The 14736-nt window shown below is 50.6% G+C and overlaps 1 protein-coding gene and 1 long non-coding RNA gene across 5 annotated transcripts; one reads left to right on the top strand and one right to left on the bottom strand.

Annotated features, from left to right (window-relative positions):
- Nucleotides 1-5086: 5086 nt before the first annotated feature.
- Nucleotides 5087-9484, bottom strand: LOC140694928 (uncharacterized). Its single transcript, XR_012070593.1, has 4 exons — nucleotides 9326-9484; nucleotides 7685-7935; nucleotides 7330-7537; nucleotides 5087-5329 (listed from the first exon to the last, which is right to left on the bottom strand). It is a non-coding gene; the product is annotated as an uncharacterized lncRNA (long non-coding RNA).
- On the top strand, nucleotides 9281-13436 carry LOC140694922 (uncharacterized). 4 transcript variants are annotated; one of them, XM_072957926.1, is made up of 4 exons: nucleotides 9281-9568; nucleotides 11854-12041; nucleotides 12240-12438; nucleotides 13035-13436. In XM_072957926.1, exons 1-4 carry the CDS (start codon nucleotides 9286-9288, stop codon nucleotides 13160-13162), a joined length of 798 nt encoding a protein of 265 aa, XP_072814027.1. In that variant the 5' UTR covers nucleotides 9281-9285; the 3' UTR covers nucleotides 13163-13436. The 4 variants fall into 4 exon arrangements, 1 of the variants encoding a protein (XP_072814027.1); XR_012070584.1 differs by lacking the exon at nucleotides 13035-13436 and having other exon boundaries at nucleotides 9337-9568; nucleotides 11854-11974; nucleotides 12240-12514; XR_012070583.1 differs by lacking the exons at nucleotides 9281-9568; nucleotides 13035-13436 and adding an exon at nucleotides 9688-9895 and having other exon boundaries at nucleotides 11854-11974; nucleotides 12240-12514.
- Nucleotides 13437-14736: the final 1300 nt, after the last annotated feature.

Raw genomic sequence — 14736 nt, 5'->3', positions numbered from 1 at the left:
AGAAAGTGAGCGTGTGGGGAGAGCTGATTCCCAGTCTCTGACCACTAGCCTGATCCTTTTCTTCCCAATGCTGGGTCCATCCCTTGCCACAAGTGGCCTTGGATGTTCACAGGGGGACACTCAAAACTCACATTCGGGATCTGCTCATACCCTCCATACATACAGCTGCCCTTTGGCCTCTCTGTGAGTCCTGGGAATCTGAGCTTCCGGGAGAGCCGGTGCAGGCACTAGGAATGGGTCAGGGGCTGCTGAGACAGGGCATCTGGGGTCCTGGGCTTCTAGAGCATGGGATGGAGCCAATGACCCTGCCCCCTTGGCCCTGCTGACTCCACCCCATGGAGGGCGTGGCCAGAGGAAGTGTCAGGGCCAGAGGGACCCTCTGCAGTGCAGGACCCAGGGCAGCGGGCCCCCTTGCCAGGGTCTAAGAGCAGAAGGCCTAAGGAAAGATCTGAAGAGGCTGTAAGGTATCTTCATTCCCATTAATTAAACAAAAATAAAAGCATACCACAGGCGTGAGTGGAAAGGGATTTGTTAGAACAAGGGAAGGCACTTGCCAAGGTCTGGCCATAGAGGGCTGGTGGGTTTGTCAGGTTGATGAGGAACCAAGAGGCTGTTAGTCCCTTCTGGGTCTAAACACCTCTTGAATTCCTCCGGGTGACACTGAAATGCAGTGAGACACGGAACTCTCTTAAGTTGTTAAAATCTTCATGGTGAACCATTCAACTCTCTCCTCATTCTTGGCTGCGAAAGCACGATAAACACAGGCCAGAAACTCATCAGCCTGTTGGTTGGTTCACTATCCGTCTGGCGCCTCCTCTTGTAGGAGCCTTTATCACATCACCCAGGGCTGACCCGGCTCAGGATTATAGCTGATTTTCCGCAGGTGGCATCACTTGCTAGTGACATGAAGCAGGCACATTAGCCACCTCCCAAACACTGAGGCTCCTCCTGGGAGGAGCCTTCAGACCCCCAATCCAGCCTCTGCACCACGATGTTCCTTAGTGTCACTACCGGTTTGCTGCCTTGGCCTCTAGCTTTGACCAGATCCTCGCCAGATTGTCGATAAATATCACCCATATACCACATCTAAGCTTGCGGTCCAGATGTGACCATGGTTCTTATTTTCTTCCCATCGATGGATTGTTTGATCTTTGTGTAATCATGTCGACAGCAAGGCCAGTACAGCCCTCTTGAGGCCTCCCCGAGCCGCCTCTGTGTATAACTGTCCTAGCACCCCAGGGGATCGGGTCTGAAGCCTGGCACTCAGACACGAGGATGTCAGCTGGAGAGACAGGAATCCACTCCTGCTGTGGCTTCTGCTGTGGCTCAATGTGGCCATAAAAACGGATCCCACAGGCCCTGACGTCACTTGATTCACTGCAGGGATGCTCCCACACTGCCGCGTTCCCCAAGAGACTGAGGGCTTTCTGCTTGTTCCGGAAGGCCCCACCCCCGAGGGGACACTGGGTCCAGTGGAGCGTCCAGCCTGCTTCCCCGCCAGCCCTTAGGGCCTTTGTGGGGCCTGGAACATCAACTAACCTCCCCTTAGGGACCCCTTTGTCCTTTGCAGCCAACAGACCTAGGTCATAAGCACTTTAACTCACCTGAGGGTGTTTTCCTCACTTCAGGGGCAGTGAGGACTGGGCTTCTTCACACTCCAAGTGCCCCCGGTCTGGATGCAGACAGTCTGGCTCTCCCCCCAGTCCTGCAGGTTCCGGCCACACCTCCTGCTGGTCACGGAGTCTGTGCTGTATTCTCTTCCAGGACAACAGGTGCACTCTGCCCCCCACCCTGTCCCCACCAGCAGTGGCAGAGGTGGAGGACAGGCGGGTGAGCTTGGGCCTGAGACACTGCCCTGAAATCAGTGCCCCAGAGGCCGCTGGTGACTAGAGGGACCACGGGGAAGAAGGCAGCATGGGATGGGAGGGGGAGGAAGGTTCAGGATAACGAGATGAAAAGGGGAACAGATAGCACCGTGAGGACCTCGACCATGAAAGGGAAGAAGATAGACAGTGACAGCTGGAGCGGTGTTGGCGTTAAAAGCTGCGGGCATTTTCATTTAATTTTATTAATTACCATTACATATAGTGACATATTTTTATTTGATTAAAGATTAGGTGCCATGTCATATAACAGGATATAGTATATTATTTATTAAATAATACATAATAGTAGATATACTAGCATGTTATGTTCTGTTTATTTATTATCAGATAGTATATAATACATATGTAGTTATTTATATACATAATATATAATTCATGCATCTATATAATATATAACACATAACAATGTAGGATTATGAATATTATATTTTATAACAAGATTACATAACAATAATGATGCAATATTATCCATTGTATATCTTGGCTCATGACACATTCTCACCTTAGGTGCCTGTCAGAAGTATTTATGTATTAAAATTAATATTATAAGAAACAGTTGTGAACCTGTCACCCAGCACCAGAACAGGACTATTGACAGTGACATACTGTGTCCTATCCTGCCCTAGGCCTCTTCTCACAGGAAGTAACCAGCATCCTGAATCCTGGCTTACACTTGCCTTGTGTTACTGTCACACACACAACATTTAAGATCAGTTAAAACAAATGAACTGCAGGTACATGCAACGAAGTGGATGCATCATACACCCTATGTTAAATTGAAAAAGTAAGCCCAAGAAGGTAGCCTATAGTGTGCTAAGCTTTTAACTGTGTATATATATGTCAACTAAACTCACTAAATTAAGAACAACTACAGCTAGAGTCCAGGTGGGAGAGGGACAGATAAAAGGTGAGGTGAGCAGATTTGCTGCAGGTGAGCGAGTTCCCTTCAAGTAACATGTCATTCTCTCTGAAGCAGGAGGCAAGGCCATCTGCTGGGAGTCAGGGAAGAGACAGAGGGAAGCTTAGAGGTGTGCAGAGAGCATAGAATGTTGACACCACTGTGTGGCAAGTGGGGAAATGTGCTCACTAGAGAAATCCTGGAGGATTGCCTGGCAGTGGCAACATGCTGGGCATTGATTTGTAGTCTTAGAAATCTGTGCTGGGAGAGCCTGCTGCCTGCAGGCTCAGAACAAATAGAGCTGGGTGAACCGAGATGGAAGTCATCCTGGTGAGGAAATGAAAAGATCAAGGGTCAAGGGAGTTTTGTTTGTCATAAAGAGAGTGCTGACTGTGGATGCAGAGCTGGAAGGTGGGGAAGTGGAAGTAAGAGGAACGTGGACAGGTAGGAAAGCAGAGGAGTCAGTGCATGATGCCCCAGTGAGGGTGAAGGAGGGCCAACGAGGCTGGTGGAGAAGCAGCTGGATGGCTAGAGTTGGGCACATAAAGGAGAGAGGCTGGACCTGGGGTGGAGACACGCCCGGGTATGAGCCCGGGGGTAGGGTGAATGGGAGGTGTCTGGCTCAGGCTGACGGAGAAGAAGACCCTACAATGACCATACTGGGTGGTGGAGGGAGAATCAACATTGACGTCTTGATGGTAGGCGGTGAGGCAATACAGAGTTGGTGGTCCAGCTGCTCCTGACTGAGGCAGATGAGCAGGGAGGCCAGGGTGGCAGGCACTGCTAGGAATGGACTGGGTTTTCCAGGTGTTCCCAAGAGAGGAGGAGAAATCACCTCATGGGGGAAAGTGAGCACAAGGAGGTCAACCCAGGCTCCTGATCAAACGGAGAGTGTGAGGGGGCAAATCGTCAACTCCAGAGATGGTGGCCTAGGAAGCAGGGACCATGGGTGAAGTGAGGGGACACTCAGAGAAGAGAGAGAGATGAGTCTTCTGGGTGTAGGGGGAAGAGAGGCCCCAGGACAAAGGAGCACAGGGGCACAGTGATGAGGATGGACTGGCTCTGTTGTGACACTGCAGGAATGGCTGGATCTTTGTCCTGAGGGCTTAGTTTGGGGGGGCTACTGGCCTCATGAGGGCCCCCCTCTCAGCAGCCTGGACAGATGCTCCCGCTCCTGATAGCTCTGTGGCCACCACTGTTCCCGGAAGGGCTCTGCCTCCATCTTCTATCAGACATTCCTGCCCAGTCCCCGACTGCCAGCGAGGGAGCCTGGGCCTCAAAGCCGTTTGCCGTGGAGGGACACAGGCTCCTTGGAGAAGCAGGCTGATCTTATTTTTCTCCGTAACCCACGGCCTAGCAAAGCGCCAGCCTATGGGTGGGCCATTCAGGGGCTCGGATACTTCTTAAATTAACTCAAAGCAGTAGAATAGCAGAGCTGGAGGAAGTGACCACTGAGCTCACAGAGTTCACTGCCCACACCCCCATTCTACAGATGAAGAAACAGAGGCCAAGCAGCCAAGGTCATGCTGCTCTTTAATGCTGGCCTCTGTTGGGCATACCAAGTGATGAGCTGCACTGAAGGGCCTGAGAGGGGGCTCTGGGGTCAGACAGCTTGGGTTCAAGTCCCACCCCTGCCATTTACTAGCTGTGTGATTAATGACTGTCCTTCCTGTAAAGTGCCACCTCATTTGTTTGTCATGAACACAGAGTTCCTTGAACAGCAGGACAGAATTCTTTAAAGGTTTGCTGTTGTTTTGTTACTATTATCACCAAGTGAACCCTGAAATGAAGAACAAAGACAGCAAGATTTTTTATGTTAAAAGATTTTAAAATACGATGATGACTGTTTGATTTAATCTATTCAAGTTTGCATTTGACGATTATTAACAACTGCACAATGGATGACTTTTGAGGAAATGTTACTTCATGTCTTTAATTCTCACTAACTACACAGGCTATTCAACAGGAAGCAATTTTTTTCCAGGAAGAGGGACAAAAAGTTAACAATATCTCTGTACCTCTCGGTTCCCAGTGAGTTGGTTGTGATCTGTCAACCCAACTTTGGGGAAATGCCCTCTCCTCCTGGGCTCGCTGCACTGCCACGTGGCCTCCAGGGGGCGATTTACCCCCACACGAATCCAGTATCTTGGTTCATATCTTTGCTTCAGATCCCTCAAGGACTGCCCATGCACCAGGGCCCCATCTGCCCCGCCAGTCTCACCTGCTGGCCTCCAGGAAACTATCCTGGGTCTCAACCATCCTCTGTTCCTATGCCCGCCCCACTACTCTTCATTTTGTCCTTCAAGTGTGGGCTCCTGTGGCTTGCCACCAAGCAGGGGTCTCCCAGTCCTCCACCTTGGGGAACTGCATCGTCCTGCACAGTGCCTAGCGAAACTGTGTGGAGGCCGGAAGAATACAGAACAACAGGTGCTCAGAGGGGCTGCCTTTCCCACTGCAGGGGCCCTGGAGAGCTTTCTCCCAGCTGGTTATTCACAGGCGCTGAAGCTGTGGAATCTCGATCTTACCAATTTAAAGGGCATCATCACTAATTACAAAAGAAATCATTTTTTCAGTAGCAAAAGGAGAAAAGACTTTGTGCCCCATGCCCCCATCTTTCTTCCTCCGCCTTCAGAGGTGATTCTCACTCTCTGGGCAAGGGTAGAAAGCAACAAACAGAATATTATTTTTCAATGATTCTTCTTTCCCACTCTGAAGATTGCATCCCAAGACTGATGAAGGCTAGGATGGTTTGGCTTCCCTGTACTGAGTATTCAGAGGCTCAGGGTGGAGGGGGTTAGGGAGATAATTCAGCATTATGGAACCAAACAGAGACATTAAAAGGTTCTACTCTAAACAGAAAGGAAGCAGGATGCTATAGAAATGGGAAAACCATCATTGGAAATGAAATAACGAGTTACAAGACAATAAACATGAAGATGTAAAAAAGAAAAAGTATATCAAAATACAAAAAGGTGGGAAAGGGAGATGGTAGCAAGAAAAGATAGATTTTTTTCTCTTTCTTTTTCCTTTTTCTCATTATTCTTAGGATGTGTTGGAGCCTACGTGATTATCAGTCTAAAGGAAATAGATATGATAATGGGTTGATATACTTGAAAAATAGGGTAACCACAAATCGAAAGCATATAATAGAGTTGAAAAAAAAAAACCAAAAAAGAAACAAACTCTAAATGGCTTAAAGACTTAAACATTAGACAAGACGCTAAAAAACTCTCAGAAGAAAACATAGGCAAAACATTATTTGACATATATCTCAGCAGTGTTTTCCTAGGGCAATCCACCCAAGCAACAGAAAATAAAAGCCAAAATAAACAAATGGGACCTAGTTACACCTATCAGCTATTTCAAAGCAATAGAAACCATAAGCAAAATGAAAAGACAACCTATGGAATGTGAGAAAATATTTGCAAAAGATGAGACTGAACATGGCTTAACTTGTAGACTATAAAAATAGTTCATACAACTTAATAAGAAAAAAAAATAAACAACCCAATCCAAAAATGGGCAGAACAACTAAACAAGCAATTCTCCAATGAAGATATACAAATGGCCAATAGGCATATGAAAAAAAGGCACAATATCGCTAATTATCTTAGAAATGCAAATCAAAACTACAATAAGTTATCATCTCACACTACTCAGAATGGCCACCATTCAAACATCCACTCACCATAGATGCTGGAGAGGCTTGGAGAAAAGGGAACCCTCCTACATTATTGCTGGGAATGTAGTTTGGTGAAGCCAATGTGGAAAACAATATGGAGATACCACAAAAGACTAAAAAAGACATCATTTGATCCAGCAATCCCACTCCTGGGCATATATCCAGAGGGAACCTTAATTTCAAAATATACCTGCACCCCAATGTTCACAGCAGCATTGTTTTCAATGACCAAGACATAGAAGCAACCTAAACGCCCACTGACAAATGACTGGATAAAGATGTAGTATTTAGATATAAAAGAATATTACACAGTTGTAACAAAGAAGGAAATAATGCCATTTACAGCAACATGGATGGACTTGGAGATTATCACACTAAAGTGAAATAACTCAGACAGAGAAAGACAAGTAACATATGATACCACTTATATGTGGAATTTTTAAAAAAGATACAAATAAACTTATTTACAAAACAAAAACAGACTCACAGACTTAGGAAACAAACTTAGGAGTTTGGGATTAACAATTACAAACTACTATATGTAAAACAGACAAACAGCAAGGATTCACTGTAGAACACAGGGGAAAATGTTCAGTATCTTGCAACCTATAATGGAAAAGAACCTGAAAAAGAATAGACTATGTATATGTACAACTGAATCACTATGCTGTATACCTGAAACTAACAAAACAGCTGTATATCTGAAACTAACTAAACATTGTAAATCAACCACATTTCAATTAAAAAAAAAGATAAGCTCTAAATAGCTGTATTCAAAGAAAATCTTCAAATCTTACCTCCTACAAAAAGTAAAATGGGAAGCTTCAGCAGGACCAAATTATACTGAATGAGAGGTTACATACCTTCTCCAGCACGTGGCCCATGGTACACATACATCGTGTTTTCCTTCAGGTAAGAATGGCCCTTACTGCCCAGGGAGCGAGTCCTGCTGGGACAAGGCCTCTGTGGCAGTGGCCTCCTTGTCACCGCTCCATCTCACCAGAAGGCCAGGGTTTTCAGAGGGGAGGGAACACAGAGCTCATACACTTCAGATATATTTCCTGAGAAAAACTGTGGAAAGACCAAATTCACCTGCAGTGCAGGAAACATGAGCACGGCCCCTAAGCAGACTGACAAACCCGAAGCAAGACGGCCCGATGTTCACATCGGAACCAGAACAAAAACCGTCTGGCCCCAGTTAAACGATCACCATCTCACCTGCAATGAACTGTTCGTACTCATTGTCAGGGATGTTTCTGTTGAGACTTGAGAGATCAAAAAAGTCAGACCAGGGAATCCGGACCTGGTGGATGTCCAGGCTCTGCTAATGGTAGAGGCGGCCCCAAGGGGGTATCACCAGCACCGACTCTTCCATTTTCAGCAGGGTCTTCAGGAGGAAGGCGATGTGGATACAGACGCCCCTACGGAGGCTGAAGCCCTCCGGAGGGTTGACATAACACAGAAGGTACCTGGCAGGGAGCAAAGGAGAGCGGGTCTTCAGAGCCAGGTCTCTGCACAGGAATCCCGGCTTAGATAGAACAGATACAATGGGAATCTCTGCACAGCACATGGCCTAGACTCAAGACACGTTCAGCAGCTTCTGGTTTGTATAGTGGAGGCACTGCCCACCGATCTCTGTGTGGCCAATTATTTCGAGTCCGGGAGCACATGCAGAAGACATCTTGGCATCTGTCTATCAACGCTAAGCACCTGACTAGTACCTGAGCACCCGTTCTCCAGGGAATCTCAAACTTCTTGGCCTAAAGACCCCTGTACACTCTTAAATACTGAGGACTTCAAAAGGCTGCTGTTTATGTGGGTTAAATCTATCAATAGTTCCTGTGTTAGAAGTTAAATAAGAACTTTAAAAAATGCTTATGAGTTCACTTAAAAATAATAACAACCTACTACATGATACCATTAATACTCTTAAGCAAAAAATAAGTATATTTTTCTAAACAAAAATCATTAATGAGAGGAATAGCAGTGATTTTAATTTCTGAGAATCTCTTTTGGACTGGTGAGAGCTTAATTCTATCTGCCTCTACATTACCTGTTTTGTGATATCACAGACTAGGTTTTCCCTGGAAAACCCCACAGGAAACTCGGGAGTGCAAGAGTGTGCAAAAGGCAGGTGACTTCCCGGCGTTCCTACGAAAATAGTCTTGCATCTCAGGGGCCTCGGACTCACTTTGATAACTGCTGCCCTACCCTAGGCGAGACTCTCCTACACAAGAGCCAGGCAAGTGTCCTGGCTTCTTTAATGAGTTACCGCAGCAACACCCCTCCCTTCTCTGTGTTAATGTTTCCCACAACCTCCATTACTGCAGATGAGGATGTAATCCTCAACTGAGGCCTCTAATCCCAGAAGACTACCAACCTTGAAAGGGAGGGCCCATCTACCATCTCTACACCCCGCACAGTCTATTTTGAGTCAAGCCCTAGATAACTGCTAATTGACACTGACCCTTGTCTTATTCCTGAGTTTTAGCGAAGGAGCCAACATCTGGATGGAACTGAAATTTCCCTGCTGATATACAAGGCTGATAAACCACCCTATTCCAACATCTGATTCTGGGGCTCTTCAAAACGCGGGTAAGGCCCCGCTTCATAAAAGACGGGTCCTCCACCTGCCCTTCCCAGGGGTTCTGGGAGGCCGCGGCCACGCAGGGCTACCCGGAGTCGCGGTCCAAGCCCCAGAGCCCGAGGGGGAGGAAAGCCGGAGGCTGTGCCCCAGCCCTGTCCCCCCCGCCCCAACCCGCTCCCCGGCACCACAGCCCTCCCCGGCCGCCACACCAACCCGGATCCCACCCCGGTCCATGTCCACTGGCCCCGCCAACGGCGCTGCCGTACGTTTACCGTCTGTGAGACGCCGCCCCAGAAAGGATGTCGGCCGCCGACTGACGCGGCCAGAACTAGTGGCCCGGCCAAGCAAGCCGCCATCCCCAGCAGCAAACACCGCCATGGTCCCGGGCAGCTGCACACTTCCGGAGCCCGCTGCCTGCCCCAGAAGCGCACGCCAGCCCGCGAGGAGCGCGGCGTCTTTATCCATGGCAACGCCGCGGGGCCCTCCCCTAGCGCTTGCGTCTGCGTCCTCCCGAGGTTAGACGTGCGAGAGCAGAACTTTCGGAGCCAATGGGAGCAAGGGCGCGGCCAGGACGGGGGTGGGGGGAGGCTTATGGGGCAGCTGGGTGGGGCCGGGGCGGGCGGGGCCGCGCGGAGGTCCTCAGCTGCAGGTGGCACCGGCCGGAGGCTGGGGCAATGCTGCCAACAGTGGGCGCGGCGGCGGGGCAGCGGGGCGGGGGCACCCTCACCTGTCTGTGTGCGGGGCTCAGCCTGGGCTCCGCGGCCTCCGCTTGCACCGGAAGTGGACCCAGGCTACCGGTGGGCAAGATAGAGGACTGAGCCCAGGCAGGCACGGCTGGCCAGGTAGGGCACCTGAAGTGCAGATCCGCCAGGCCGGCTGCCGGCCTTGAATACGCGCTGCTAGGCAGTTTCCAAGAAGACGGGATCTGTCCCAAGAGGGGAGGTAGGGCAGGGTGCCAGATGCCTGGTTGGGTGCGGTCTTACAGGAGAGCCACGTTGAGAGGGTGCAGAGCAGCCCCTGTGTTGGCGGGGCTAGGAATTTGGGGTATAGGGTGGGGATGATGTGTGCCATTCCCTGTGGTCTCCCAAAGAACTCGCACCCCCAAGCAAAGGACCCTGCTCCCTCCACCCTTCACTGCATCCCCTGCCTTCCCCAGCACCACCGCCCCTGCCCCCGGAGGGTCCCATGACCTCTCCCCACACCAGGCACCGTCCCTGTTACAGGTACTTATCTCCTGGTGGTTCCAGCCCAAGGGTGGGGGCTGTATCTAACCAGTTAGGATGCCTGGAGCCTTTGTATGAAACCTCAGACTATAATGCAGGCGTGCACAGAGGCCCCTCAAACAGGATTCCCTGCATTCCCTCCCCACCACGCACCCACAGCGCAGCTGCCACACCAGGCCAAGCCTGCTGGAGGACCGCTGTTCCCTCTCCACCTGTCCCTGATCAAGAGTGCACCGCCCACACTGCTGGGTATTTAGTGGGCCTTAGAAGAGCAGCTGGTATTTTCATGGACAAATATTTGCTCTTTTGGGAAGAGTTGAGTGCAAAGGGATGTAGGGTATGCCTTTTCTGTTGTCCTGGAACTGGTGACTAGGATGCAAACTTAAGTCAAAGCAGTTTTTAGAGAGAGCCGCAATATATCTTACCCAAAGATCACTGTTCCCCTACAAAGGCAACACCACCTGGCGGGTGGGGTCCTGGTCCCTCTTTCTGGAGGTTGGGCTTTGCACCCTCCAGCTGGGACAGAGCCCGAAACAGCTCTGAACACGCTCCAACAGGCTTTCCCAGCACAAACTGCCTTTATTTTGAATCTGGCTGAAGGAAGCAGCTGAGAAATCTGGGTAAATCTTCCTGGGTGTAACCATGCCTTTTGTGCTGAATGAAAGAGCGGCTCTCCACATGCTAACAGCTTAGAACTGAATGTGTGTCGAAGCCTTCATGCATGTAGCATGTTGGGAACAGCGTTTCATGGTGAGGGGAACTCTATAACTTACATGTGTATGGGGAAGCCCTCACTCCAACAGGGTTTTCCTGCACAAACTGCCTTTATTTCGAAATTGGCTCTTGCTGAGAAATCTTGGTAAGTGTTCTTAAGTGTAGCCATGCCCATTATGCAGGATGAAAGAGCGGCTCTACACTTTTTCACATCTCAGAAATGAATGTGTGTTGAAGCCGTCATTCATGTAGCGTGTTGGGAACACAGAATTTAGTGGTGAGAACTATGTAAATTACATGTCTACGATGAAGCACTCTCTCGAGCCGGGTATTCCAGTGCATACTGCCTTTATTTCGAAACTGGCTTCTCAGAAGCCTGTGGTCTCCACTGCAGGTCTGTCTCCAAACCCAGGGCCAGCATGGTAACTCTGCTCCCCCTGTCTATTCTGGAAGTTCTAGGTGTCCTCCATGGCCCTTCCACCATTATGTTTTTGGAAAACCCCGCAGATGGAATGGGCCTGAGAACAGGAGAGCTGGATGCCAGAAGCCACTGCCCAGTGTGAGGCTCCTGGGAGGGGCATCTCCTCTCCGTGGGCTCTGATCTAACCTCCCCTCTCCCCCACCCCCACCCCTCTCCTCCTGCATTTCCTGATTGATCCCTGGATAATGGTCCATACCAGGAATGACCTGGGAGAGGTTTTATGAGTCTTTAAGTGGAAAAAAAAAAGAAATCTTTAGACAAGTTACTGAAAGTAACTTCCAGCTTTACCGGGAAAGACCTCATTCCAATGTTTAAGGCTAGTTGACAGGGTGTCAAATTGCTTAACCACTCACATCTGAGCAAGTGCTACCTCTCTCTCCAGCTCCCCGCAGCATCCACCTGTGGCAACTTGGCCAAAAGAAGGCAAGAAAGCTCTTTCCCCTCGCCAGCACCAGCGTGGCTTTGGAGTCAGTGGAGGCTGAGAGAAAGAGCCCCGCCCTGAGGTTTGAGGGGCCTCCAGCCACAGCCAGAGGAGCGGGGGTTTTCAGAGTGGCCCAGCAGGGAAACCAGGCAAGGCCACCTGGCCCAAGTCTTCCCTGCCCAGAGAGCCCCATGAACTGCTTTGGGCCACACTCCCCGTTTGGGCCCCCTGCAAAAAGATACCACGGGAGCCACACCTGAGAAGGCAGAAGGACAGCCCTTTAGCCTGGGGTCCCAGCAGGTGTGTCCTGTGAGACCTGTGGCCACATAAGTTCCTTGTCTCTCCAGGTCACTGAAGGGACTGTGCTGGGCATCTTGGTGGTCAGGGACATGGGAACACCTCTAAACTCTGAAGAAGGACAGAGAGACTCTTCCTGGAAGCAAGGATTCCAGGGAGACACCTTGCCCAGAACTGGGGGACTGTGTCCTGAGCAGACCCCTGGGAGGCAATGTGGGGCTGTGGGGTCCTCTTCTGAGAAGGGAGCAGGTGAGTTTTCCGGGGGTGGGGTCCTGCTTTGTCCAGATATGTCCTTGTGTAAGACTCATTTACAAACACCTCCAAGTCCACCTAGGGGTGGCCCCAGAGGTGGGGGTAGAGGAGGAGAGTGAAGGGTGCAGACTTAGGGCCCCCTGAGCCACCCAGGGAGCCAAGGGTCAGTGGGAACATCTTGGGAGTCTAGTGCAGGGGTGGAGGACGAGCACTAAGAACATGCCAAGTCATGCAATAAAGTGACCCGTGACCACGAGACACAGGTGGCCGTACACCAAAAGAGGCAGATAGAAATTTAGACCCAGGATCTGAGAACCTTGAGAGGGGCTGGAGGGTCCCAGGAACCCTCAGGAACAGCTCTTCTAGGGGCACAGACATCCCAATAAACACATTTCTCATGGAAGCTTTTTGGGGTGCAGAGTGAGTTACCAGGATCCTGAACTTAGTATGGAATCACGGTTCCTGGCAATAAATTGCTGTCATTTGTCCCTGGACATGCACAGGGGAGCTGACTGCTGTGGGGGTCACTGCAGGACTAGAATCTTCTGGTGTCTGCTCTGTGACCACAGAAACCCAGGGGGATTTCTCAACAGGAGAACCTGGAGACCATGCCTGCAAGGACCACCCTCATGGGATGGCCAAGGAGCTCGTGGTACCCAGGTCACCAAGTGACGAAGTTGTGAGGTTGCCTGGGGAATCGTGGGGGCATGTAGATTTCTGAGGTCAGCACGTGGGCCCAGCACTGCTGGATGGTCTGCACAAAGAGGGGCCTGCCCTCCTGATGATGGCTCTTAACACCTGCAGGGAAACTGCTCCCAGGGCTCCTGGAGGTCCATATTGAGAGTGTCCTGCCAGCCTTGTGGGGTCACCTTCCCCTGATGCAGAAGCAGACCTCTCTCCCTTGAGGCCCAGGGGACACCTGGCTCAGGTGCCACCTGTGTGCCCTGGACACGCAGAGCCCCAGAGCTCTGGCACAGCCTGGGGTGTGGTGGTGTCCGGGCAAGAAAGGCCCTGGGAAGGGGGTCATTCAAGGGCAGAGGCCACTCTGCAGGGATGCTGGACCTGGCAGCAATGCACTGCTTCAGTACTCCCTTGGGTTGGGTCTCCAACCTGTGGGATGGAAGGGCCACTCCTTCCTGTGTTGCAGTCGGGGGAACTAGATCCATCGTCAAGGTCAGCCCTGAAAATGGAGGCTGCGCTACCTCCATTCCTGGAAAGAAAATCAGTCCCCTCCAGTCCAGGTGATTCAGAAAGTCATTCAGCAATGTTCGGGGCCCCCACTTTAGGCTTTGAATTAGAGCTGAGCGGCTTAGGAGGCCAGATCCCTGACCGTGGCTCCAGGAGCAGGTTTTCTGCTGGGGGACAGGATCCTCACAAACACCTGTGTCTTTGTGGGACACTCCCCTCTGACAAGCTGGGAGGCAGGGTGCAGTTGTGGGAAATCGTGTTTACATGAGCAGAGGGCCACCATGTGGTGGGGGCACAGGAGACTGTGAGAATGAGTCCCACAGCCTTTCTGGAATCAAAAAACTGGCAAATGTGAAAAAGTGCATAATTTGTTTTATTGAACAGGCTGCTTATGTACATTTGGAGGACCAGGTTCAATGACTCAGCATCCCTCCAGGACAATAGCCTCAAGAGAAGAACAGACAGAGCAGGAGGAGATCTGGGGTTTCTCCCAGGAATGAGGTGGAACAGGGATTTCTGCAGATTTGCAAGGAGTCCCCGACCACTGAGCATGGGGTTACAGCCCCACGAGACCCCTGTCATGTTTGGCTTGGGCTCTGGTTCTGGCCTGCTCATGTATTCTTCCAGCAGAGTTCCAGAAACTCAGAGGGTGGACTTAGAGGGGCTGCGTTTGGAACCTAGTGAGGAGTTGGAGGGTCCTTTATATTGAGTCCCTTCATCCTAATCACCGTAGCTGAAGCCCAACACCCCCCAGGCCCCCATGGTTGCCGTGGAGGGAGAACAAGCCTGGCAGGCGACCTAGGGGTCCCACTACTGTGTCCTTCCCTTGTCTTCGTTCCCTTTCACCCCGGAAGGTGTGATTGTCTCGTGTCATGGTGGCCTCCACAATGTCCCTCCCAGTAATCTCTCTTCTCCATCAGGTGTGGTTCCCAACCCCGCTCAGCCTTCTCTGCATGGATGCTGAAGGACCAGGCCCACCTGAAGTTCTGAGCTCGAGCAGTAAGGTGGAAACAAAGAAACCAATGGAAAAAAGAAGCAAGTGATTGTGGCAAAGCTCCCCACCACAGAGAAGCTGCCCTGAGTGGAAGGGAGAGTGTGGGCATGCCC

Source organism: Vicugna pacos, unplaced genomic scaffold, assembly GCF_048564905.1.
Source record: "Vicugna pacos unplaced genomic scaffold, VicPac4 scaffold_112, whole genome shotgun sequence".
Lineage (NCBI taxonomy): Eukaryota > Metazoa > Chordata > Mammalia > Artiodactyla > Camelidae > Vicugna > Vicugna pacos.
This window is presented reverse-complemented; position numbering and strand designations above follow the sequence as displayed.

Excerpts from the sequence above, each read along its gene's own strand:
- LOC140694922 (XM_072957926.1), top strand. The coding sequence starts at position 9,286 with ATGTCCACTGGCCCCGCCAACGGCGCTGCCGTACGTTTACCGTCTGTG. Across the intron at positions 12,042-12,239 it reads TGGCCCAGCAGGGAAACCAG|GTCACTGAAGGGACTGTGCT; the intron begins GCAAGGCCACCT and ends TTGTCTCTCCAG. Across the intron at positions 12,439-13,034 it reads CTCTTCTGAGAAGGGAGCAG|GAGAACCTGGAGACCATGCC; the intron begins GTGAGTTTTCCG and ends ATTTCTCAACAG.